We start from the raw sequence: 27,792 nt of genomic DNA on the forward strand, positions 1-27,792 counted from the left end.
TTCTTGTCGCCTCTTGTCTCTTGGCGATAAGATTAGCGATGAGGAAGAGCGCTCATCCAGCGTTATTCCGATTGAGGATGCCGGAATTGTACTTTTGTTGAAGAGGCCAAGTATCTTGAGGGCTTAAGAGTGGCAAATAATGATAATTTGCAAAACGGTAACATAACCAAATGAAGCTCGGATTGAGTTATATCTGTGTTTTCTGCTCTTTTTTTTTGGTAATTGAGTGGAAGAAAGATTCCTCTTATCGCCGATGTCCGTCCGGAACAATTGAACAAACCTCTTCAATACACACACACACACATGAAGATCACGATCAGCTGAAGCATCTAAACAAAACATAAACGCGCGCATTAGCCACGAACCCTCGACGCAGCTAGGAAAGCGAAATGCACTGGGAAACCCGGTAACAAAATGCACAAATGGGAGGAGAGAAGACACAAACCATTACTTCGCGGTTTTATTACGGAAATGGCTCGGGATGGCGGATGGCACGTGGGTAAGGAAGTTCAAAATTTTCAACCACCGGTACGGTACTGGGCGCACACTTATCCGGTCAAATTTTGAATTGAATCGGAGACGCTTTAAAAAAAAACCGGCCACTTTTGACACATTTTTTGCTGCTACTAACGTGTGTGTTTGTGTGCATGTACTTAAATGAAGAAAACACTTGTGAAGTGGCGTGGATAAGTCTGTGATTACTGTTTAGAGGGCGCGTGCACTATGGGTTAACAAAGGAAAGGTTGTTCATGATTTATTTAAAGTGGAGATGAATCATAAATACTATCTTTGTTTCGTTAATAACGTTCTCCAAATTATGCGTGACTGCACAAAAAATTAATTAAAAATCAATATTTTAACCAACATATTTTAAGAAAAAAGAACGAGATGTTATTAGAAGACATATCTTGAGCGTTGGTAGCTTGAAATTGGACTGTTGTTTTTTGGTTTATCATGATTATGATCACTTTTCCAAATATTCAAAATACATGCAAAAACATTATTTATCTTCAGTTTATGTCTATATCTATCTGTCTGAAAATACAGACATTTTGTACATTTTTAAAAGCTGGTCTTTCTTATAAATCATTGGTGGGGCTGCATAGATGATCGGTGGTTGAATATTTGGGCGGCCATCGTCTAGAAGTCAAATCAGATTTGGCAAGCGACATAGATCTCCGGCTGGAAATGTCAGTAAGTTATACCACAACATCTGAGGCATGGACTGTGTCATATACTGAGTGCCCCTCGCTAGTAGTACCTTTACGTCATATGTAAGTAAGTAAATTAGGAACGTATCCCTGAATTTATTATTTTTTCTTGTAACATTTCTTGTAACTATACATACTTTGATATTATTTTACATTTGTTTGAAACATCTAAATCTAAATTACTACTAAACGTTTATCAAGTAACATCAATTATTAAGCCCTTTAAAAAGTTGTTAAACAAATCACACTCTTCAAATGATATTCATTAGTAAAAACGGAATGCAAATAACATAGAAATAGATACATACAAATCACAATAATGTACGTGTAATAGTGTATACGCACATACTAAAAAAATCCCACAAAATTAGCTAGATGACGAAATTACTCCACAGTGCGATAGTAAACAACGCTTTCGTTTTCAATCCTCGGCCGGCATCCCCCCGAACGGCACGAACCTTTTGATACTACCCGTGTCCCCAGTAAGAGAAGCCAGTGAAAGGAACCGAACGAACGGGAAAAACTATCGACGGGACACTCCAGCAGGCCAGCTGCCCGTCCCGAAACCAAGCGTGTGTTTTGTTGATTGTGTGCCATTTCGTTTTCTATCGTTTTTCATTGCATTTCGTGCTATAGTAAGCCTTGCGGAACCTTAGTAACTGAGAGAGGGAATGAGCGAAAGCGTGAGAGTGAGAGCAAACCGAGGAAAACGATCCGTAGCAACCAACAACAACAAACAACCCAACGTAGTAAGATGGAGCCGGTGGGGAGGGGCGGGTGGTTTGGATGCGTTTTTTGTTTTGTTTTCGCACGAAGCATGGGTGAGCGCGAGTGTGGTTTCTGCGGTGCATCTATAAAAATGCGCCCGATCGAAGTCGGAAGGCAGCATTGGCGATTTGTCGGTAGGATCGTTCGGACGGGCGCTCTGTTTTAGTTCGATTTGGTGGCTTTTTTGGTGCTACTTTTTTCTGTAGTGATTTTTTTCGTGTGATTTTGTGCAGTGTGTCACTTTAAAATACACGGTGCGTGCGTGTCGGTGTAAGTGCAGTGATTGCAGTTTTGTAGCAGTTTCGTGTCAATTATCGTTTGTTGCTTGCAACAATAATCCATTAAATTTGCACTTCCGGAGTCCACAGTCGGTCCAGGCGAGCGAGGCGTGTGTGCGTGCGTGTGTGTTTGAATGTGTTACATCCACATTCTCTTTGAATAATCCAAGCAAGCCGGTTTCTGTCGGAAAGAAACGAGTGATTTCAACGAGCAGTGAGACGACGAAACTTCTTGTACAACGCGTTAAGGCTTATTTTTCGAAGCAATTTCAGCTCTGGTACGTACCGAATGATAAACAAATTTAGCATGCATGCAATAAGAAAAGGGAAAAAAATAACAGAAGCTATGTAGAAAAACAAAATATAGAAAAATTACGAAAATGATCATTGCAACCCTACCATCATTTGTTCCCAAAAATTGGAATTTTATTTGGCATTCAGTAACATTTATATTAATTAAACATCACCAGTAAATGTTACTATTATTTTCATCTTGTCTTCCTTTTCTTTGTGTTTTTATTCTGATAAGACTGCAAAAGCTCTCCAAACAAATTTTATTCATTATATTTACTTCATTTTTCATTCGATTTAAACCAACTTAAGCGAAACAAAAGTTTGGAAACAATTTTCATGTTTGTTTGTTTACTACTTCATTTCTATTATTTTGAGTATCTTTTTCTAACTGACAGTAAGGCATTGTACCGTAATAATTGATTACAAATACAAATTTTTTTCTTTATAAACTATATAACAATCCTCATAAATACTCTTTGATTCCTCCCCGTTATGTCCAAAAATATCCAATTTTATACTTTGTTAAACATATTTTTACTCCTGTATAGGTTTTCCAGACCATGACATAAGTTTTTTCCATGTTTCAAACAACACGTGATTTGAGATGCAATAACAATAGTTCACAGGAATGTTTTCCATATCAAAAAATTATAAGTTTTTTACATGTGAATGTCATGTTTTAAGGACTAAAAAACACAGTAATGTTTATAAAATAATGAAGTCGTTAATTGTTTTTTAATATCAATGATTGCATTTCAATTTAAATTTTACGATGCCAAAAAACCAATCTCATTTCCTCGATACAACCACACATCGGAAGCCAATGGCTCCCAATGCACCCCGAAAAATAGAGTTTTGTAACGACAGGGCAGCATGTCTTCGAGGAGCGAATTTCGTATCAATCATGCACATTTTGGGTTGCTCCTCTTTCAAATATGGAGTGCGATCCGTTTGGCGTGTGTTAAGTAATCTTTCCTCATCACCAAACCCCCCCCCCCCCCCCCCCCTTGGCACTTGGTGGCCAACGCTGGGTACACGTATCAATCAAAAACCCGAGGGTTCAACCGAACCGGCCAGTCAGCAACACGCTTTTCAACACATTTCATGGCACATCATAAATGTAGCGCGGGCAGCAACAAATAACACCCTTCGACCTAAGGCGGCGGATCGATCGTGAAAAAAATATCACTTTTAGCAAAAAAAAAAAAAAATCCAACACTGGTCAGCAATTCCGCCTTTTTGTGTTGCCTAAAATTTTGTAACGATGCAAGCAAGGGTGGCAAAACGGCCAGGTGAAAGTGCGAAAGTCCATTTACTTCCGCGCTGCTTCTGCCTTCGACTGGGCAGTAAAGTAATGATGGGTCCTAAAAACAAGTGGAGAAAAACTTCAACTCCTAAATCCATGCTCCGATTGGCATGAACACGAACACAGGTTGTTGCTAATTTTGTTTTTTCTTTGCGAAATCTTACAAAAAAAAAAGAGTTTCAGGAAGGAACTGGAAAGAGTTATAGCAAAAAAAAAAAAAAACAAATCTCATTTGCTCCAACAAAATGGCCATGCGTTGGAAGTAAAATTGCAAATCTTAAGCACTATAAAGTGATTCTCGCCTTATGTGAGTCATCTTACTAATCTAGTCAAGCCCTTTGTCCCTGTGTGGCGGATCTTTTGGGCTTCAACACAGCAATTTAAAATTAATCCATGATAAATTCATGACAAGAATAGCCATTTCTGAGGCTTTTGAGTGGTTCAAATATTTTTTTTTTTAATTTCCTTTAGAATAATCAATCAATAGCCATTCGATCGACAAGCATATTGCAGTTACTTTCTGTGCTCTTTAATTCAAATTCGATTAATATATTCGAGAAAATCTATTAAACATCAATGTCCTACATATTTCGCCCCCGAATTATAATTATTTTTTTTAATTTAATCTTGTAATTGAAGCAAAGATATTAAATATCACGAAATGATTATATCATTTTATGGAAATTAGCTAATTTGTTGCCTAGAGATCGTAATCATGTTCCCATAATTTGATCACTTAGCTATAATTGGACAATGTCGCTCGTAACCGCTGATCGCCAAACCACATCTTAATTTAAATCTCACACAAAGGTGTCATAAGCTAGGCACCACTAAACCTTAGCTAAACCAAAACAACCACAACTGTAGCAAACAAATTTCTCCGGTGGTGAATTTTCGGCACACCTGGATCGTCACTTTCTATCCCAATCCCACCTGTCTGTCCCTCTAACCGAGGCTTTTTTGCGATCCGGTTCTTGTGCCCTGTGCCCGTGCCCAAAGCAGACCTACTTCTGCTGCGTGGATTATCGAACAGCATCACGTTTACATTCCAGCTTCGCTGCTTAATAATATGTAAAAATGTTTTTTTTTTTATTACTTAATTTAATTATGCAACAAATGAACCTCTGAAGAATGGAATTAGTTTTATTACTAATACAGTTTGCCGGTCCGGGACGTACACAATTTTACGGCAGCCGCATTTAATTGATTCGATTTCACGGTCCTACGTCGCGCGGCGATCGTTCATCACCTTCGATTATGTGGATCGTTAGGCGAACGGGAATGACGTTTATTAGCGTTCAACTTTATGTTTCACAAAGTGAAGAACAATTAAAGGGATGAGGTTGGTTGCGGTTCGTTATGGATCTTTCACGTGTCCAGCCCATCGCCAGTTGCTTCTTTGGGTGTGTAGACAAACAGAAATCAATCATCACACGGGAAAGTTTTACGACAGTAAACCGCATTGCGTGGCTAGTGCGAGAAATGTGGAGAAGAAAAAGCTCTTTCTTTTGTCAAGTATCGGTGAAATTTAGCCTGTAATTCATACTCGTTACTTCCTCGGCAATGGTAGGAAGCAAAAATAATAATATTGACAAACAGTCGAGAACATCTTATTAATAAGGCATTAATGATTACAAATCAATTCATATTTAAATATAAAATAATGACTCACAATCGAATCAAACATTGATTCGTTATTTCCGCAAGCATTCATTCGTCTCCCGCTGGCCTTAGAAAGGCGCTAAAGAAGTGCCCCCTCATTACGCAACTCTCCGGACATGCACACACATACACGCACACATGCATACACGATTTTTGCCACCTTTCTGCATTACCGTAACTAGTTCCGTTTTTTTTTTTTGTTGTTGCTCATTTCACTTGCAGCTTCCAACCGAACGAACGAACGAACGGCGGAAAACCGAAGATGAAGTCCGTTAATATCAGCCTCACTGCCGTTGGATTGGTGCTTTGCCTGTTTGCCATCGGTATAGTAATGCTTGCCAACAACATTTGCATCCGCGTGTATTTGTTAATTCCGGCTTCATTTTCCACTTTTTTTTTCACTCTCTTTCTCCCTCTTTGCAGATGGTATCGCGGCACGTTCCAGTGCGGACCGCAAGAAGGACTACGATTACGACTACGAGACGGGCCTGTCGAGTGGAGGAGGTGGCGGTGGTGGTAGTAGCTACGGTTCGGGCAGCAGCTACTCACCCAAATCGGGTTACAGTGCCGGCAGTGGGTTGCGCTCGATCGCCCAAGGTTCGGCCGATCAGGCTAATTCGGCCGTTGCTAATCAGCATGCCGCAGCCAAACAGGCTGCGTACGTAGCACAAAACACACTCGCCCAGGCAGCCTCACAAGCGGCAGCCACCGCCCAAGCCGCCCTGGCCGGTAAGCACGTGCTGCTGCAGGGATTGGAGCAACAAAGTCTCGAAGCACACCAGGCGCTCGATGCGGAGATTCAGCAGCTGCAGCAAGCGAAACGGTCCGCCAAAGCGGCACAGCATGCCGCCCAGCAGGCACTAAACCATGTGCAGGTGCTACAGTCCGCGCTAAACAATGCGCAGGTGGCGGCCGAACATGCGCAGCAGAGTGCAAGCGAGGCGGCAGCCGAATTGGCCTCCCAGACACAGATGGTCGGTACGGCGAAGCAGCGGGTGGAGGCGCTCGAGGAGCAGCTTAACTCGGCCCGGGTGGACTTTGAGGCTACGCAGGAAGCGGCCCACAAGGCGGCTGCATCCGCCCAGGAGGCACAGAACAATGCGGCTGAAGCGGCAGCCCATGCGGCGATCCCGCTCGTGCATGTGGCCCACCAGTCGATTTCGGACGGTCATGGACTTGGCAACAGTCACACGCTTCAGGCGAAGATTGGCAAGGTCGGTGGTGGTGGGGGCAAGCACCAGCAGCAACATGCGTCGTCGGAGGATGAGATTAACAGTGGCGAGATTGAGGTAGCGGCCAACCACAACTATGGCGACTTTAAACCATCCCAGCAAACGTTCAGCTTTGCCGGATACTGAGCATCATCTTCCGCAGTCATTCGTGCAGTCATTCCCACGATCCTCCGCCTCCCGCATCAACAGCGAATCGTACAGCGAAGATCTATGTTTTAATAGAACCCCCCCCCCCCCCCCACACACACAAACACACACACATATACGAAGCCGAAGAGGGAAAGATAGGACCGGAGCAGGGCGATCCCAAGATCAGTGTCAATGTGCGCCAGCAGTACGAGCTTTGATGAGATGAAAGTGAAATCGATCGATCGAAGCGGAACTACATAACACGGAATACCGGAAATCTCGCTGTGTGTTGGTATGGCTTTCACGGTCTCTCGGCACACATTGCACGGGCGCATTGCCGAAAAGCCGGTTTTTCCAGCACGAGGCCCTGGGGTAAGTTTTTCCTGCTCTGATCAGTCGTGGCAGTAGCAATACGGCCTGGCCGTCCCTTATGAATAAAAAAAAAAAATCAGTCGTGGCAGTGAGCACACGAGGAGCGAACCTGACTCCGACGGAACGACACACACACACACGCGCAGAGAGGCGACTGTACTCGCGTAAATTTTGTATTTATTTATGTAACTACTATATGTACTAGAGCACGAGAGTGGACGTACGGTACACGATCGCATTAGAATGTAACCGAATGTACTTGGTTTTGTTTTTTTTCCCCGTTTTGTACTTTAACTATTACTACTGCTTCTTTTGGCAATTGTTTTTTTTTTCGTTTTTCTGTTTCTATTTCTAGTTTCTTTTACAGTAGTTGAGATGATTGTGAAGATTTATGTAATAAAATCCTGAAGGACAGCTAGTACCTGTGTAGACCGTTCGTATTCTTGACTTTCTTTCACGTTTCAACTGATCGTTCATCGATGACATTTCGACACACGTTTAATAGGGAGCAAACTCCAATGTTTAGGACCGAGATGATTACGTTTGAACTTAGTATATCCGATTCTAGCGATCTGATTGACTTGATTTCAATCTATTTTTCTGAATTATTTTTTCCTATAACCTTATTCCAATCCAATCCAGCAACTTTGCAGGTTTATTTCTTTGTTATGCTTTTTTATCCAACTGTGTAGCTTTATTCTAATAAAACCTAAATTAATTTTCTTCTTTCTATTAATTTAAATACGATACGGTAGACACTTCGATCGGACCAAAAATGAGTGAGTTATCGACAAATTTTCCGCGATAGTTCCACGACAAAGAGGGTTTTCTCAATAACTGGACGAAGGGGTGGAGGGATCGGATTGAGGTGTTCTACAAAAAGATGTGCGACTCAAAGATGCGTCCAACGATATGCAGAACATCCCGATCGGACCAAAACTGAACGAGTTATCGCCGATTTGCCGATTTGATGTGCCGGACGCCAGGATCGGATCAGGAATGACCGAGTTATCATCGATTTTCCACGGGAATGTTTTGGTTTTTCCGCAATAACTGGACGAAGGGGTGGTGGGATCGGGTTGAGGTGTTCTACAAAAAGGTGCGCGGCCTAAAGACGCATCCAACAGTATGCCGGACGCCAGGACCGGATCAGGAATGACCGAGTTATCATCGATTTTCCACGGGAATGTTTTGGTTTTTCCACAATAACTGGACGAAGGAGTGGTGGGATCGGGTTGAGGTGTTCTACAAAAAGGTGCGCGGCCCAAAGACGCATCCAACGGTGTGCCGGACGCCAGAATCGGATCAGGAATGGCCGAGTTATCATCGATTTTCCACGGGAATGTTTTGGTTTTTCCAGAATAACTGGACGAAGGGGTAGAGGGATCGGGTTGAGGTGTTCTACAAAAAGGTGCGCGGCCCAAAGACGCATCCAACGGTGTGTCGGACGCCAGGATCGGATCAGGAATGTCCGAGTTATCGTCGATTTTCCACGGGAATGTTTTGGTTTTTCCGCAATAACTGGACGAAGGGGTAGAGGAATCGGATTAAGGTGTTCTACAAAAAGTTGTGCGACCTAAAGACGCATCCAACGGTGTGTCGGACGACAGGATCGGATCAGGAATGGCCGAGTGATCGTCGATTTTCCACTCGGATGTTTTGGTTTTTCCGCAATAACTGGACGAAGGGGTGGTGGGATCGGGTTGAGGTGTTCTACAAAAAGGTGTGCGGCCTAAAGACGCATCCAACGGTGTGCCGGACGCCATGATCGGATCAGGAATGGCCGAGTTATCATCGATTTTCCACTTGAATGTTTTGGTTTTTCCACAATAACTGGACAAAGGAGTGGTGGGATCGGGTTGAGGTGTTCTACAAAAAGGTGCGCGGCTCAAAGATGCATCCAACGGTGTGCCGGACGCCAGGATCGGATCAGGAATGGCCGAGTTATCATCGATTTTCCACGGGAATGTTTTGGTTTTTCCGCAATAACTGGACGAAGGGGTGGTGGGATCGGGTTGAGGTGTTCTACAAAAAGGTGCGCGGCCTAAAGACGCATCCAACAGTATGCCGGACGCCAGGATCGGATCAGGAATGACCGAGTTATCATCGATTTTCCACGGGAATGTTTTGGTTTTTCCGCAATAACTGGACGAAGGGGTGGTGGGATCGGGTTGAGGTGTTCTACAAAAAGGTGTGCGGCCTAAAGACGCATCCAACGGTGTGCCGGACGCCATGATCGGATCAGGAATGGCCGAGTTATCATCGATTTTCCACTTGAATGTTTTGGTTTTTCCACAATAACTGGACAAAGGAGTGGTGGGATCGGGTTGAGGTGTTCTACAAAAAGGTGCGCGGCTCAAAGATGCATCCAACGGTGTGCCGGACGCCAGGATCGGATCAGGAATGGCCGAGTTATCATCGATTTTCCACGGGAATGTTTTGGTTTTTCCGCAATAACTGGACGAAGGGGTGGTGGGATCGGGTTGAGGTGTTCTACAAAAAGGTGCATCAGCCAAAGACGCATTCAACGGTGTGCCGGACGCCAGGATCGGATCAGGAATGGCCGAGTTATCGTCGATTTTCCACGGGAATGTTTTGGTTTTTCCGCAATAACTGGACGAAGGGGTAGAGGAATCGGATTAAGGTGTTCTACAAAAAGTTGTGCGACCTAAAGACGCATCCAACGGTGTGTCGGACGACAGGATCGGATCAGGAATGGCCGAGTGATCGTCGATTTTCCACTCGGATGTTTTGGTTTTTCCGCAATAACTGGACGAAGGGGTAGAGGGATCGGGTTGAGGTGTTCTACAAAAAGGTGCGCGGCTCAAAGATGCATCCAACGGTGTGCCGGACGCCAGGATCGGATCAGGAATGGCCGAGTTATCATCGATTTTCCACGGGAATGTTTTGGTTTTTCCGCAATAACTGGACGAAGGGGTGGTGGGATCGGGTTGAGGTGTTCTACAAAAAGGTGTGCGGCCTAAAGACGCATCCAACGGTGTGCCGGACGCCATGATCGGATCAGGAATGGCCGAGTTATCATCGATTTTCCACTTGAATGTTTTGGTTTTTCCACAATAACTGGACAAAGGAGTGGTGGGATCGGGTTGAGGTGTTCTACAAAAAGGTGCGCGGCTCAAAGATGCATCCAACGGTGTGCCGGACGCCATGATCGGATCAGGAATGGCCGAGTTATCATCGATTTTCCACTCGAATGTTTTGGTTTTTCCACAATAACTGGACGAAGGAGTGGTGGGATCGGGTTGAGGTGTTCTACAAAAAGGTGCGCGGCCCAAAGACGCATCCAACGGTGTGCCGGACGCCAGAATCGGATCAGGAATGGCCGAGTTATCATCGATTTTCCACTCGAATGTTTTGGTTTTTCCAGAATAACTGGACGAAGGGGTAGAGGGATCGGGTTGAGGTGTTCTACAAAAAGGTGCGCGGCCCAAAGACGCATCCAACGGTGTGTCGGACGCCAGGATCGGATCAGGAATGTCCGAGTTATCGTCGATTTTCCACGGGAATGTTTTGGTTTTTCCCCACTAACTGGGCGAGGGAGTGGTGAGATCGGGTTGAGGTGTTCTACAAAAAGTTGAGCGGTCTAAAGACGCATCCAACGGTGTACCAGACGCCAGAATCGGATCAGGAATGTCCGAGTTATCATCGATTTTCCACGGGAATGTTTTGGTTTTTCCCCAATAACTGGACGAAGGGGTCGAGGGATCGGGTTGAGGTGTTCTACAAAAAGGTGCGCGGCCTAAAGACGCATCCAACGGTGTGCCGGACGCCATGATCGGATCAGGAATGGCCGAGTTATCATCGATTTTCCACGGGAATGTTTTGGTTTTTCCACAATAACTGGACGAAGGAGTGGTGGGATCGGGTTGAGGTATTCTACAAAAAGGTGCGCGGCTCAAAGACGCATCCAACGGTGTGCCGGACGCCAGAATCGGATCAGGAATGGCCGAGTTATCATCGATTTTCCACGGGAATGTTTTGGTTTTTCCACAATAACTGGACGAAGGAGTGGTGGGATCGGGTTGAGGTATTCTACAAAAAGGTGCGCGGCTCAAAGACGCATCCAACGGTGTGCCGGACGCCAGAATCGGATCAGGAATGGCCGAGTTATCATCGATTTTCCACGGGAATGTTTTGGTTTTTCCCCAATAACTGGACGAAGGAGTGGAGGGATCGGATTGAAGTGTTCTACAAAAAGGTGCGCGGCCCAAAGACGCATCCAACGGTGTGTCGGACGCCAGGATCGGATCAGGGATGGCCGAGTTATCGCCGATTTTCCACGGGAATGCTGCTGGCGGAATTTTCCGGTAGATTCTCGAAAATCACCCTTATTTGCCTTAAATTTCCAAAAATCACGTTGTGGAGGTATTTTTAAACGATATTTGAAGAAAGAAACAAAAATGAGAATAAAACTCTCAAAACTGAAAGACAAACTTAAAATCGATCCGAAAAATATTTGTCATGACGGAAAGAAATTATTTTCCAATCCGTTTTTAAAATTTCCATTTTCATCCTCCTCAAAATGATGCTCTCTTGTTACTCCTGGTCGGATTTTGCCGCATCGAAATTGGCTCGATTTTGACCGAAAATCTGCCACTGGCAGCGACTCGTAGTAACAGGAGAGCATGATTTTGAGGAGGTAGCTCGGGTCGGCCGAAAAATCGAAAATCCAATCTTAAAATCCAAAGTCAATTTATAAGTTGCGTCGGTACTTTTAATTTGGGAGTCAACTTTTAAAACTGACTTTGGATTTTAAGATTGGATTTTCGATTTTTCGGCCGACCCGAGCTACCTCCTCAAAATCATGCTCTCCTGTTACTACGAGTCGCGCCTGGTGGCAGATTTTCGGCCAAAATCGAGCCAATTTCGATGCGGCAAAATCCGACCAGGAGTAACAAGAGAGCATGGATCCGAGGAGGTAGCAAATGGAAATTTTAAAAACCGATTGGAAAATAATTTCTTTCCGTCATGACAAATATTTTTCCGATAGATTTTAACTTTGCCTTTCAATTTTGAGAGTTTTATTCTCATTTTTGTTTCTTTCTTCAACTTTCGTTTAAAAATACCTCCAAAACGTGATTTTTGGAAATTTATGGCAAATAAGGGGGATTTTCGAGAATCTACCGGAAAATTCCGCCAGCAGCATTCCCGTGGAAAATCGGCGATAACTCGGCCATCCCTGATCCGATCCTGGCGTCCGACACACCGTTGGATGCGTCTTTGGGCCGCGCACCTTTTTGTAGAACACTTCAATCCGATCCCTCCACTCCTTCGTCCAGTTATTGGGGAAAAACCAAAACATTCCCGTGGAAAATCGATGATAACTCGGCCATTCCTGATCCGATTCTGGCGTCCGGCACACCGTTGGATGCGTCTTTGGGCCGCGCACCTTTTTGTAGAATACCTCAACCCGATCCCTCGACCCCTTCGTCCAGTTATTGGGGAAAAACCAAAACATTCGAGTGGAAAATCGACGATAACTCGGTCATCCTTGGTCCGATCCTGGCGTCCGGCACACCGTTGGATGCGTCTTTGGGCCGCGCAACCATTCGAGGAGATAGCTGGTAGCTTGCTTGAAATTTTCAAATCCAAATTTAAGTTGTAAAATTTTGTAAAATATTTCAAAAGCTTTCGTGAAAAGGCTTTCAAGATCACCCTTTCTGCGCCTACCAATATGCAATCCGTTTTACAGGATATAGACAGCTTTAGCGAGCTATAATTTCTAAGCATTTTTTGCGCCACAGAGTATGCAATGTGCACAACAACTACGGCGGTGTTTTTTCTACCAGCTAAGCGAAAGTCGATGTTTTTTCCGCCAATTGCTTCCTCCTACACTGGTATGTTCTCCTGTTACTCGAAATCAAATTTTGATGCAAAATTCGCTGCTTGCGCTTTCCGATACAAACGAACAAAACGAAATGCAAAGTGGAATAAAAAATTTCGTTATTTCTTTTTTTATAATAGTTCCAATTAAGAATGAAAATTTTCTTTCCTTCTTTATTGCTAATCATAAAAGTAAAGACGATAATAAGATTTGGTTTAGTACTTCAATTTATTGATTGCTTTGGTAATTTTTCTTTATTGTTGAACAAGTGTAACCTTTTATTGCTGCTGCCAGTTCGGATATTATGAAATGTTTTTAAAGTCGAAAAAAAGGAATAAAGAAGCAACTTTCGATTTCAATTTTTAGTTTTTTCTCAATTTTTATTTTAATTAAAAAAACTAAGTGTATTTATACTTTTATGTATCAATAATAGTAATTACAAATATTTTCTCCTTTTCGTAATATAAGTTGTTTTCCTCTTCTTTCTTCTGTTACTTTTTCTCATTTGCCATCAGCATTACTGTGTTTGTGTGTGTGTTTTTGTTATTCGTGTGTGTGCCTAATTCTTTCTTCGACCTCACCACCAACCACCACGCACAATCGTGCCCCGGTCCAGCTGCTTGCTCGGTAGGTCCCCCATTTTACACCCCATTCGACCCCACCTTAACATACACACAGCAGACAAACACACTCATTCTTGCCAATTTGCTTTAAGACTCTCTGTATGTTTTATGTGTGTGTGTGTTCTTTTGTTTTTTCCTTGTTATTTTCGTCCATTTTGTTTAGCATTTTTTGCTCTCTCTCTCTCTCTCTCTCTCTCTCTCTCTCCCTCTTTCATCTTTCATTTTCTTGCTCGCGAGTTGTAATTCAACTCTTTTTTCTCTTCTTTCCCACAATTCCCACGGCTATATCATCCTCGCTACTAATACCCCCACCACTACCACTACTACTACTATGCCTACTTACTGTCGCCATTTGTTTTTCCATTTTTACTGCACCGCGTATACTATTATACACATAGAGACTTATGGGTGTGTAAAAGTGTTAGTCAAACGCATACGCCCTTCTTTCATACAATCATCGTCGCACACACCCGCGAACACACTCACGCACACATACACACATTCAAATAGAATGAGGAGGGGGGCAACAGTAGCAACAGTAGCAACAGCAACAGCAGTCGTTTCTATGTTTCTCCTTCAGAGCTTGCTTCGTTCGAATTATCCCCATTATACTTGTATGCCACCAGGTGTATGCCTTCCCCTCTCTTGCTTTCCCCTTTTTCGTAAGTTTTTTTTTCTAATTTGGGGAGGGGAGAAATGATTTCATAGCACCACACATCTTTTGCCTGCCTGCCTGGCGATCTAGCAGGCCCACCAACTCACCAAAACAAAACAAAGAGCGTTTGCTTTAACCACCTACTCCTGCATCTTTTGTTTTCTTTGCCTTTTTCTTCACTAGAATGCTACCCCACGCAGAAGTGTGTGTGTTTTTGTGTTAGTTATCCTCTCTATTTACCTTTTGTTTTACCTATAATAATAATTATACACCGTGTTGTTTTTGTTTGTTTGTTTGATCTGCTTATAAATATTATCAACGTAGTTTGTGTGTTTGTGTGCTGGCGGCTGCTTTTGCTTTTTTCTATCGACTACTTTTGCTCATTTTTACGTTCCGAAACGTGCCCTTCCTTCTCCGTACAGATTCACATTCGCTCCGAATACACGATCACGACTACGATGATGATGCTCAGCAAACGGTGCCATTTTTGTGTGTGTGTGCGCGCGCGTGTATGTTATGAGAGTTTAGAAAAAAAAAAAGTTAGATGCGCAACCATACTCTGAGCGACAGATAATTTAAATTCAAATATGCTACACATTGTCCCCATGCTTCACTTTGTCACACATTTGCTACTTCTCTTGCTAACGAAAGTGTCATATTAAATTATTTCATAAACTACACCTTTAAGCAGCATCATTTTGCTAAGGTTTTTTGTTCTGTTTTTACAATTTTTCTCACAAGGTATTAGAGTGATCAAAGTGCTCAAAGTGGAAAAAGAGAGAAAGAGATACTCGAAAATTATAAAATATCAATTTTTGTTCATCTGTTTCAAACATCGATTTTTTAAATATATTCTGAGGATTCACTGCTTCAGAAAACTTAGAAAACATCTCAGAAAGCAAGCAACAATCTTGAAAGATCGTGATGATCAAGCCTATATATGTATGTGTACTACAAACAAACTGTTTGACTCCTCATTTTAGTAAAATAACTGAGAAACAGAGTGGGCGGTATAAATAAAATCATTGTTTTGCGCCCTTATTTCCCTGTTGTTTTCATTTCTCTTTCTCTCTTTTTCTTGCATTAACACACACACACACACAAATATGCACATTTTGCAAACTTTTAAGAATGACCTTTTCCTATAACACACCCCTACTGTACATAGCACACACGCGACTTACACTCACGCACCACCACTGTACGATGAGTGTGTAGAAACGTGGCGCAATTCTCCTACACTCCCTGTTGTCCCTGTGATTGAAAGGAGCGCGCAATCAAACCAACATTAAAAAAAACAAGCTACACACCACATCATAGTGTTGGGAGATTCTGTTTTCGTATTTAGCAGCATGTCTGAGCAGTAGCAGCAACAGGAGCAGCGGCAGCAGCAACAACAACAACGACGACGACGCACCCATATTCATCCCCCCGCTTTACATTTCCTACCGGCCGCACAGAGAAATGCAATATGCAAATAACCACCCTCACACCTCTTCTTCCTCCTCATCGCGCCCAAGAATTGCCCACCACAAGCAAACCCGGACACAGAGGAAGGAGAGAATGTTTTTTTTTTGTTTTTGCTGTTGTCCTTCTCCGCTTATTATAACACGCTAAACCATATAGCTTACTGGCTACTCTACCATTATTACTAGAGAACCTACTTATCTAAGTGCATTGTTTTCTTTATCGATAATATATACACACACACACATTGTCCCACTTAAGCATTTAGCACACTATTACTACTAAAGGGTTTACTATACACACACACACACACACATACACACGGGTCATTCTTTTCCAAAAGCTCCCTTTTTTCGTCCACACCATGTTTTTCTTTTTGTCCTTCGTATCTTCAATAAAACTGTTTCAACTACATCTATTATTACTGTAACACATATTTCGATAGTATTCTGTACTCTCTCTCTCTCTCTCTCTCTCTCTTTCTCTCTCTAGTCGTGTTTATGCTTTTTTTCTTCTTTTCTCTTTCGTTTTGTTTGCTGGCTTACTTTACTATGTACAGATGTATAAATCCTTTGCTTTCCGCGAGGATCTACGCATGTGTTTGTGTGTGTGTGTGTGCGCGGGAGCTGACGGATGTATAAGAGACTGATATTTTGTTTACAATTTCACTAATTCAGCGCTAAAAATGTCTCCAGAAATGAATAAAATGACCCAGTACAGAGAGAGAGAGAGAAAGAGCGAGAGAGAGATAGTGAATCAGTGAGAAAGAGAGAAGAAACCCTGCATTTCATTGCATTTGTGTGTGCGTGCATGTATGTGTTCATGTGTCACTTTCAAAAGGCTTCAGCCAACAGCCGCACGTTCACAGCAAAGAGTGCCATTTGTCCTTTGCGACACACACAGGCCCGCACACGCACGCAAATATCAAAGGAGCGTTCCAAACATCAAAGTACACACAGAGAAACCTCTCTTGCTTCCTTTCCAAATGTTACACACGTGCACACACCTTACTCGTTTGTATGAGTAATAGCTCTCTCGCTCTCTCTCTCTCTCTCTCTCTCTCTCTCTCTCTCTCTTTCTCTCATACACACATCTTCCATTCCCTAGTATAATCCTGTGTCCTGTGTTTCTACACAATGATTAAGCTACCCGGCAGTAAATTAACACGTCGTTTTCTGCCACAGAATCATCTGTTTGCGGTATCTTCTTGTCCGTTTGCTACACAGCTTCATTTTGCTAAATATATATTCCTATAAATATATATATTTATATATATGATGTGTGTAACTATAAATAACTGTGTGTATATATATTTATATGTACGTGTATGTATGTGTTTCTGTTTTCTTCGATATACATGTACCGGCCCATCCACCAGCTACTAGTAGTGTGGGATAATATCGTGTGACCTTTTCTCGGTGGCACCTCAGTACAGATTCCACTACGATGAAGCCGTTATCGGATGTTGGGAGGATGGCTGTGGCGGTGCCGCGGCCACATTAGCGGCTGGCGAGGTAGGTGTTGCCGCTACAGCTGACGAAGGACTCGTCGGAACGGTACTGTTGCTGCTGCTAGTGCTACTACTGCTGCAATTGCTATTACTACTACTGGCTGCATTGCTGTTGGGCGTTCCATCTGGATTTACTGCTGCCGTTGATGCTGCTGTTGCTGCTGCTACCGGTGAAGCAGGCGCATTGCTTACCGCCGCACTGGTACCGTGTTCCGTCGTCACAGTGTTGGAGCAGGATGACGAGCTAGTTTCGTCAAAGTTTGCCACTGTCGAAGCAGTAGTTGCTATGGAGGATGCTTCCGCGTTTACCGAACGATCCGCACTTCCACCACCGCCATCGTTTGCGGGCGTCGAAGGTGTGGCGAATTCTTCTGCTGTCACTTGACCATTAATTGCAGCAGCTGGCGTCGAAGTACCTGCTCCATTATTGGTGGTATTCGACGACGCACCACTACTACTACTACTCCCATTCGCACCAGCACTTGGAGACGAAGCATCTGCTGTCGTTGATGGTGCTATACTGCTGTTGCTGCTACCACCACCGTTCGTAGTAGATATCGCCGTCGTCGTCAGTGCAGTTGACTTCCCACCACCATCAGCATTCGTTTTCGTATCCATCACAGACGTAGCGTTAGACGTAGAGGAGGAACTGGAGTTGGTGTTGGTGGCAGTGGCGGTGGTTGTCGCCGCTTTGCCTCCCGATTCGATCTCCATTGTCGTCAGTGGTCCTGTCCCCCGCGAACACTGGTAGAGGACGCGCGAGATGATGAGTGCCACCTGCTGATCCAGTATGTGGCTCATCACCAGCCCGAGCAGCCGTTGCTCCTGCTGCATAAACAGTGGCCGATTGTCCGGATGTTTGGCAAGGTGCAGTAACGTACCGGCCGCCCTTCGCAACATATCCAAACTGGTGCCCATCGAGTCGGGATTGTCCCGCAGAAAATTAATCCCATGCTGGTTAGCCACACCCAGCGCAGACTGTTCCGCCTGCTCGATAAACGCGACCAGATACGACACACACGGTGACTGCAGTGCAACCGTGCGCGCCATCGAACTGTCAGCCGCGGCCAAATAGTGCAGCAGATTGACCGAGAACTCCCGTAACACCTGATCCTCGTTCTTGCACAGATGGCGCGTTAGTACGGAGCACAGCTTTTCGAGCCGCGAAAACGGTGGTGTCGCTATAACCAGATCCACATTCGCGTCCGTCACGCACAACTTGCACAGTGCCTCCAGTGCTAGCCGTTGAGGCGAAAGGGCCGCATTTGGTCCGAGCGTAGGGAACGGATCTTGCCCGTGTGCCGACGGGCACACAGCCCAATGCAGCAAACCGTCCAGTATGGGGCGCGATATCGGTTCATCGAACCGGGACAGATCGAGCTGGCCGGAAATGTTGGCCGTCGCCACGAGCATATTTTCACGGATTTGCACCAAAAAGTCCCACCACCATTCGTGCTCGCCCTGCAGACTGCTGCACGAGTCGGAAAAGTCGGCATCTTCCTCACGGTCATAGTTGCGCGTCTTTTTCGTCCGCAGCGGATGTTCATGGTTCAGTAGCAGCAGCTTGCCAAGGATAGCCAGGAAGCGGGACGATTTCGAGAACTCGGTCTCATTGTTCGGCAGGAAGGTGAGATTGCGCAGAATGTTCGAGATGGCGACGCAGCGTCGAGCGAGCGCGTCCTGCCCTTCAGTCACCAGGTACAGGCTCGCCTCATCACGCGTGTAGCATTCGTCTTCGTAATCGCTCATGCGACGCCGCTTGAGCACACGGGCCGGATCACGTACCGTTTCCGCGATGTCGAATGCGGTCGGTCTTCCAACCACTGGCGACGTCTCGTCCACGTTCGCCGGCTCGTCCACATCCATCCTTTCGTCGGTTGAATTGACCGTTGGGGGCGGCGGCGATCTCTGATGATTATCTTCCATTTTTACTACACTCTTCTGCTCACGATCAGTAGTAGGTTCGCTTGTTTCACTGTTACTATTGTCCCGCTCTAGCTCCGCGTTATGTCCAGGGGTTGCTGCAGCTGCTTCCTGTGGTCCATTCGAAAGGCTAGACGTTTTCTCCAACTCCATATCGATCTCCCGACAGTCTGCATCCATCGGCGTCGGAGTTGTTCGTTTCGTCGCGGCGATCTTGCTCTCGGCCGTCTCTTCCACCGATCCATCCTCCTCCTTCTCCGCTACCATCGTCGACTGCTTCTCCTTCTTCGCTATACAATTCTTAACTACTGCCTTGTCCAGCCCGACGGCACCACTTTCTGGCTTCTCCTTTGCTTCCTCCTCCTCACCACCACTCTCGCCATTCATTAGACGGGCGATATGGTGATCTTTACGCGTACGTAACGTCGGTGGTGGTGGATGCTGTTGTGTCGCCCCCGTTGCGGATGATTCCTCTTTCCTTCGCTTCGGTGGCGATAGCATCTCCTCCTCCTCGTTCTCCTCTTCCACATCCATCTCCTCCGTCGTGCTATCTTCGGACGTATTTTTCAACGCCGGTGTCGTGGTTTTCTCCTTCTCCGGCAATTCTGCTGCCGTCACCGGTTCCTTCTGATGATCGTTTTTGCTCGTACACTTTGCACTATTGTTGTTGTTGCTTACATTACCAATATAGCAATTGTTATTGTTGTTGTTGGCGGCTGCTATCCGCTTGCCATTTCGGTTGCTGTTGCTACCGTTCGTTTTCACCGACTCCGTATACTTGGCGCTGGTTTTAATGTACTTTGCAAATGGAATGTTGACAAACTCCGCCCGGAACGTGTCCATGATGTAGTCGTGCGGGTCCGGTTCGGTATGACCCGCCGTCCACGGATCGCCTCCGACCTCGGTGTCGCGCTGATACTGATAATCGGACGCACGGTCCCAATCCCGCCGATGGTCCAGCACAAACACATCGTCTTCCGCGGGATGAATCTTTACCGGGCGACCTTTCCGGGATGTCATCGTGTAGTTCGCGGTCGACGTTAGTATGAGCGTGCGTTCGTCTGGGTTCGGTGGGTTCTTAACCGCACCGAGATCCAGCTCCAGCAGCTCGTTCAAATCACATGCTTTTGCATTGTGGCGCCTCGCGTAGTAATGATGCGTCGCTCCTCCTCTTCGTCTGTCTATCGTCGAACAACTATTGGCAACCGCTCCTCCCGCTTTGGTACCGCCGCCGTTCTCCTGTGCGCCACCACCACCACCATTTTGATGCAGCAAGCTCGCCTCCGGGAGACCATTCTCCAGCTTCTCTTGTTTGATCATGGTGGTGGACATTGTCGTCGTTGTAGTTGCTGTCACAATGGGCGATGACGACGATGATGCCGGTTCCAGTTTTATCGTCGTTTCGGTGGTCACCGAAGCAGTCACCGAATTGATCACGGAGGAAGTCTTACGACCACCCGTCGGCTCCTTCTCGGCTGGCTCCTCCTCATCGTCAATGTCTCGCATACGGTCTAGCAACGCAGCACGGCCAGTTCCTTCCACACTGAACCGGTTGGTTGTGCCCTGCTTTTTGCCACTCTCGAACATATCGCACAGACTCTTCTGGAAATGGTCGAGCAGCAAGTTCAGCAGTCCTGGCATATGCGCCAACCCAAAGTAAGCGACGGATGTATCGTCAAACAGCAGAATGTTCAACACATCCAACGCCCACGTGCTTTCGACCAGCAGCCCAGACCGTAGCGCCATAAATATCCGCCACGCATCCGTCTGCCCAATATCAAGCTTAGTGATGCGCTTCCTTCGGTAAAGTACGGGTGTGGTCGCCTCCACACTGTCCGACGGAAAGACAATGTCTCGCTTTTGCTGTACACCGCCGCCGGTTCCTGCTGGTTGGAAGTTGGGTCCAGCCGGTTGCACCTGTCCGCCGCCGCCCCCCTGCAGCACAGCTGGCTGTGCTTTAACGGTGGGCGACGCAGCATTTGGTACTGGTGGTACACCGGGTACTACGCCGCCGCTGGCATTACCAGCAGCGGAAGGCACGCCGCCGACGCCGCCGCCACCACTGCCCGGCCCTACCCCACCTGGGGAGGGAACGACGGGCGGAACACCGCCGGAAACAGGAACGACCGGTCCAGATGATGCCGTTCCACCCGGTGAACCACCCACCACCACACCCGGCGGCTGCTGCGGTGGCGTATTAATGCTGGCAGGTGGCATTCCAGGCATGGAACCGGGTGGTGGTGCCGGAACACCGGGCCCGGCTGCTCCCGCCATCGGAGGATACGGTTTGCCGCTGCGTAACGGTGGCCGAAGCGGTGAATTCTGTGACGTTGGTGGCATCTGATTCCAGGGTTGCTGTTGGCCCTGTTGAAAACAAAAAAAACACACACACAATAAGAATTGATGAAGAGAGCAATGCAAAAAAAAACGTTAACACTGACCTGCTGATGCGTTGGGTAAGGTGGTTGTTGCTGGTTGGGTGGGTAGCGATTAACATCCGCTGCCGCACCCCACTGACCCGGAGCACCCGGTGGACCTCCTGGAGGACCACCGGCACCAGGCGGGCCTGGGGGGCCGCTCGGTCTGGGACCGTTGTGTGCCCACTGTTGCTGAGGACTCTGCGGTGGATACTGACCACGGTATTGACCACCGGGACCGGCCTGCCATCCACCTGCTGCAAAAAAAGCACAAAGAATTATCATCGATTACCGAGCAACCGGGAGGGGAAAGAATCTCTTTGGCGTACAACGGATGAGGATACTTACGGTACATCTGAGGCCGCTGCTGGTATGGAGGATAGGGCTGCTGGCTCTTTTCGAAATCCGGATGACGGCGTGGCTGGTTGGGCTGTGGATAGGGAAGAGCCTTGAAAACAAACAATTGACGCGATAAATACCAGAGCAAAACAAAGCAAGAGAGCAAGCAGCAAACGATAAGGGTTCGTGAGAAAAGATGCGTTATAACTACCTGTTCCTGCTGCTGACGGTAGTAGTCGGCCGCTGACTGAGGTACGCCCGGTTGACCGACCGGTGCCGAATAGCCTCCGGGTGCACCAGGTTGTCCTTGTGCGCCAGGTTGCTGCTGCTGCTGCTGCTGCTGGGGCGGAGGTCCTTGCTGCGGTTGCTGCTGTTGCTGCTGTGAGGGTGGAACACCCGGCGGCGGTACCTGACCCTGGGAGGCACCGCCCGCTTGTCCCGGAATCGGTGGCGTACCGGCTGGAGGAACGCCTGGGGCTGCTGCACTACCGACGGGCTGCTGTTGCGGTGGATAGGGTCGCTGTTGCGGTGGCGGAGGGTACGGTGAGCCGCCGTAACCACGGTACGGGTCGGCTGCAGATGGAGGACCGGGTACACCGGCCGCCGACGATGGTGGTGTGCCTCTGTAGAGAGATCTGTCATTAGGTTAAACGTATTGATCTTTATTCATTTTGTTTTGGTTTTGATTTTGCACGAAGAAAAGTACGATTTACACACACACACACACACACATACACACACAGACACACACTTGGCAAGACAGGAAGAAATCTTCCCTCAACTACCGCCAATATATCACTTGCTACTAATTATCACGGTCACAATTTACACACAAAACATAAAAAGAAATTTTCAATATCCTTACCCTTCTCCAGCTTCCGGAGGTGCGTATGGAGGATAGAGCGGCCGATTCGTTGGAGGATACTGTCCCTGCTGACCGGGTGGTGGTGGATACTGGCCGGGTGGTGTACCAGCCGACGGACCGTACTGTTCCGGAGCACCATACTGCCCATAGCCACCGGGCTGTCCCTGATAGGGTGCGCCTGTACAAAGCAGTAAACGGACGATATGTTAATAACGATACGTTGGAAATAGTAATTTCTTCATCAAGAAATGGTATAGAGACTGTGTTAAGCTTTGGGGGTGCGGTCATTTGGTTTTTTTTTTTTTTGTACAAACATTTTTCCTGTTAGTAACTTTTTTTTTGTTGGACGAACAAACAAACAAACAGATGGTGAAGGGAGGAAATGGACTGGAGTGTTAGAAGTGACGGGAGAATGATGGGAAATGATGGTTGGATGGAACAGATGGAAGCAGATGTGGTGCCATTACCTTGGGGACGTGAAACCGGTGGATAGGGAGCGCCCTGTTGATACGGGGGACGCTGTGGACCCACGGGATCATCAAAGGGATTGCTCACGCTAATGTTATCGCCAGAGGCAGGCGGTGCAGAACCTACACGATGTTAGAAAGATGATAAACGAAGAGAGAGAGTGTGTGTGAGAGAGAAAGAGAGAGGTAGAGATCGCGCGATCGTGGAAGAGGAAATATGAATACACATATACAACACAAAACGGATAACACATACGCGGATGGCAAGTGTTTGTGGGCTTCTATTCCTTAAAGTACCCAATAAAACATACACATTAGGGGACATGAAGGACGAGACGCGAACTAGGATAACTGTACCAGTTTTCGGTAGGGTTTCGGCAGGGCAAAACAATTATGACAAAGCTAAACATTATTGTTTATTCGTCAAGTACGAATTTTGAGCACATTTAGATGAATATTTACCAAAATATCAAGTGACGTCAAAGCCAGTTTTAAAACAATTTTTAGCAAAATAGATTTTTTTTTAAAATCACCGTTTTTACACAAAAATTTGAGCAAAATATGTGTGAAACCGTTCAAATCCATCCGGCACGACCCGCCGTAGCGAGGACTGACTATCCGGCGTGACCTAGAAGGTCCTTAAGCCAAGAAGAAGAAAGAAGTTATAAAACGTAACCGAGCATGCCCGGGTTAAGGTAAAAAAAACATGGCAAAAATGCGCCGAAAACATCTAATTTATGTACACAGTCATCACATGCGGTGTTAAATCGTGTTTTAAACATTTTTTCTAATCAATTACACCTGTTCTAAAATTTAAAACATCGCAATGCCGAAAATAGGAGCTTAATCGGTGTTTGCATTTTTATGATTATTTCTTTTAAATTGGCTTGAAACCCTATATCCAAGTATATCGCATCATTTTTCGATAGTTTTACAACAAACATAACACCAAATTATTCATATTAATTAGGGTTTTGGATATTTTTTTTCAGCCGAACGGCTGCATTAGCCTGCCTGAAAACTGATAACAGTTACACTCTACGACATTCGAGATTGGTCTAATGATGCATTTCAACATTGATGGAACAATAACGGAGGCGGTAATGTTATATGTACACTATTCATTTTTGCAGTATTACATTTTTTAAATCGTAAAATATAAATAAACATTTACTAAAATTCCCTCTCAAACCATGGGCAAGCGATAAAAGGGTAGTGAACGATAACGTTTTAACATCATTTTGGTTAAAATTTTGTGTAAATTTTATACACTTAAGCCTTCACCAAATTATTCAATTCATGGTTCAATCGTTGGCAGGGGGTATTAATCTCTCGGATTCCTTCTTACTTGTTCACCAACAAACACACACGTGAACATACAGCTGGAGACGGGTAATATGGGGTAAAGAGAATGCTCCTACCTGGATGAGGAGACTGGGTGCCACTCTGCTGTGATGGTGGCCTTTGCTGAGGCTGTGGTGTTTGCTGCTGTCCCGGTCCCGGCTGTGCACCGGCTGCTGCACCACCAGGTGGACCACCGGCAGTGCCTTGCTGTTGTTGCTGCACATAATCTGGTGTGGAGCCGGGCGGATATCCACTACCCGGGTACGGTCCATACCCATCCATCGAGGCACTACTGCTGCCAGGCGCTGGAAATGAATCTTGCGAATTGGATGATCCTGCAAAAAAGAAACAACAACGATCAGACATGAAAGTAATGAATCGAGAAAATCACTTTCGATCGGCGTTTAACACTTTAGCTGCCCATATTTACCTGGCGACGGTACGGAGGCTGTTTTGGCGGACTTTTTCTTCGAACCGGCTTCCACCTGCGCAATGATCGGGCCCGGATCAATACCGCCCCGATCGAACTTGCACTCAAACGGGAGCAGATTCTTCGTGTAGTGTTTCCGCAGCGTGTAGGCCGCACTGCTGCTCGCACCAATGCCCAGCATACCGGCGATGTCCTTCCACGTTTTGCTCTTGGTAACCTTCAGTGATTTGGGCGGCGAAAGGAGTTGAAGGGAGGGAGGAAGGAAGAAAAGAAGAAGAAAAAAAGGCACGCAGACACCCGCGTTGTACGCTCAAACCGTTCTCGAATAAGCTTCAGCTGCCTCAACGGTTAGTGTGGGAGGGTAGGGTTACGTTGTTGGGGGATCGGACAGGGTCAGGACAGCTTAGCAACTCACCTTACACACCTCAACAAACCCGCCGCGCTCCTGCACGTACACGTACAGCTTGTACAGATCCAACGGTGTCTTCGAGATCGTCGGACACGCCGTAATCGGTGAGCGCCGCTCGTCCATGTACGCCAGCAGCTTGTCCAGAAACACGCGCCGATCCGGCTTGTCGTCCATCTCGTACAGCTTGTTGAGGCTGTCCGATTTCTGCTGGAGGTGTGGAGCAATATATATGTAACAAAAAGGACAAACAAAATTAGCCATAAGGGGTTTTATTTTTGAGACGAGAAATAAGGTTTTCTTGGTTTAGTAAAATGTAACGAAAATAAAACTTAAAACAAAACCGGCTAATAAAAACACCTGTGTTATGAAAAGAAATAAAACGTAAGGGCAATCTCACACCAAAGATAGAAAGATTCATTGCGGAAATGATGGGAAAACAGGGTGACGATGTATAGGTTAAGGAAGGATTAGAGGAAAACGGGGAACGTAGATAATAAAACCAAACCTTAGTTGCTTAAAATGCAGTGATAAATGGCTCTGTTAATCGCGAAAAACCAGCTCTCAATTCTTGAAAAATTAGTCCCTTTTGGTGGGGAAAAACGATTCTTAAACACCATGCAAAATTATAATTTAAAAAAAATGTAGTTACTTAAACTTAAAGATACTCCATCCACACCGCTGTGCAAGCGATATAAGCTGTGATGTGATAGTTAAATTAAAAAAAATGAATAGATTATAAAAGAAACAACATAAAAAGACAAACACTATCACCGTGCATAGTTAAAAAACAAAAATTCAAAACAGAGCGAAAAGAATGAAAATCGTAAATTGTTAAACAAATAAGTTTTGTTGCCTTATTTTGAAAGCACACAACAAAGTAATTCAATCAATCCATCTCCAATCATGCGTCGTGAAACCCAAAAATCGGCTAAATTCAGTTGCAAACGGGGAAAGAAACGATATTAACCTTAGTTGATCTAAAGGGTGTCTCCGGTGTGGGAGGAACGTGACTGTTAAATACCTGCGAATTAAAGAAAGTAACGAAATATCGAAGGAAACGAGTTCAGTAAATGTGGCCTCATGTGTGCGTAAGTTAAAACGTAAGTGACGGAAAATTTGGATATCGTAATTGGCAATTGTGAACACAACTGTTATAGACAACAAAACACAAAATGATATTATCCAATTGCATACACGGATTTTTACGGGTTTTTGGCAGGAAGAAGGATAATTAGCTATTTCTTTTGTTACGAGAAATTGGACACACCACACACACAAGGAGGGAGCCGCCCTCTTTCTACAGCTTTTCGTCCATCCATCGTCAGTTGTGGTTTGATGTGTGTGTGTGTGTTGAAATGTATTCGTTTTGCGAACTAATAAACAAACAAGGAAGTACAAAATACAGATGCGGCTAGAGAAGGAACAAAACAAACCAAGGTTGAGAAAAGCAACAATAAAAGCAAACGCAGCAGCAACCAAATTTAAAATGGGCAAAATTAAACTCAAATCCACACCTTGCACACGGGAAAACAAACATGAAAACACTACTGCTGATACGAAACGTAAGAGAAACACAAGGAAAACGGAGATTGTACGCATGTAAACTGTGTGTGTGTGTGTATGTTTGAAGATGGTTGGAAGTAACGCTAGCGGACGTTTCTTAGCAAAAACGTTTAAATTTTAGCATCCGTTGGATCAATTCGCAATGACCAATTGAAACACTTTCTCTAAACTTCAAAGATTTTAGTCAGGGACACCACAGCAAGGTACAACCATGATGGTATTTTTGAGAAGGAAAATTTTGATCGGGACACTTCTGAGAGGGGGAAAACAAGAGGAAGTGAGTGGAGACGGAACAGAGTTGTTCTATGGTAGTAAAAAGGCGCAAAAAGAAAACCGATTGTACATCTACGTTTCTACTACGACTGGCTACGTTCGGACACGGACGGCGAGTCAACATCGGCGTCGCCGACGTGCTCGGCACGAGGACGTGAGAACGCGACGGCGACGTATAGGAGGAGTAGGAGTACCAGTACGCAACAAGTGCAGCCGCGGCCGCCGCAGTAGCGGCCGCAGCCGACGACGATGCCGGCGAAGAGGATGCAGCACAAGACGATGACGATGGTGCAGACGGTAACGAATCGTCTCGCCGTTGCAACGGTAAAGGAGATGAGGTGACAGCAGCACCGGCAGCAGCAACGTTACCACCACCAACAGCAGCAGATGGAACTACTGATGATCTCGAT

At 45.6% G+C, this 27,792-nt stretch overlaps 5 protein-coding genes across 6 annotated transcripts in view; 2 read left to right on the top strand and 3 right to left on the bottom strand.

The window, feature by feature from the left end:
- Positions 1–27,792, top strand: part of LOC126557492 (ATPase family AAA domain-containing protein 3A homolog) — a 235,400-nt gene that overhangs the window by 42,300 nt on the left and 165,308 nt on the right. The window lies entirely within an intron of this gene.
- The window catches only part of LOC126557151 (neprilysin-2), a 174,344-nt gene that overhangs the window by 38,238 nt on the left and 108,314 nt on the right, over positions 1–27,792 (bottom strand). The window lies entirely within an intron of this gene.
- LOC126559613 (E3 ubiquitin-protein ligase hyd) overlaps positions 1–27,792 on the bottom strand; it is a 265,881-nt gene that overhangs the window by 5,005 nt on the left and 233,084 nt on the right. The window lies entirely within an intron of this gene.
- Positions 5,782–6,877, top strand: LOC126564947 (glycine, alanine and asparagine-rich protein-like). Its single transcript, XM_050222081.1, has 2 exons — positions 5,782–5,842; positions 5,943–6,877. Exons 1-2 carry the CDS (start codon positions 5,782–5,784, stop codon positions 6,875–6,877), a joined length of 996 nt encoding a protein of 331 aa, XP_050078038.1.
- Positions 17,284–27,792, bottom strand: part of LOC126556554 (trithorax group protein osa) — a 104,409-nt gene continuing 93,900 nt past the window's right edge. The window contains exons 7-16 of the mRNA XM_050211852.1: positions 26,514–26,567; positions 25,553–25,753; positions 25,138–25,354; positions 24,785–25,042; positions 23,364–23,486; positions 22,897–23,074; positions 22,243–22,666; positions 22,041–22,140; positions 21,717–21,949; positions 17,284–21,639 (exon numbers count right to left, since the gene is read on the bottom strand). Of these exons, the coding sequence (XP_050067809.1) occupies positions 17,284–21,639; positions 21,717–21,949; positions 22,041–22,140; positions 22,243–22,666; positions 22,897–23,074; positions 23,364–23,486; positions 24,785–25,042; positions 25,138–25,354; positions 25,553–25,753; positions 26,514–26,567 (6,144 nt within the window). The remainder of the gene's footprint in view (positions 21,640–21,716; positions 21,950–22,040; positions 22,141–22,242; positions 22,667–22,896; positions 23,075–23,363; positions 23,487–24,784; positions 25,043–25,137; positions 25,355–25,552; positions 25,754–26,513; positions 26,568–27,792) is intronic.

The sequence above is a fragment of the Anopheles maculipalpis genome, chromosome 2RL, assembly GCF_943734695.1.
Source record: "Anopheles maculipalpis chromosome 2RL, idAnoMacuDA_375_x, whole genome shotgun sequence".
Lineage (NCBI taxonomy): Eukaryota > Metazoa > Arthropoda > Insecta > Diptera > Culicidae > Anopheles > Anopheles maculipalpis.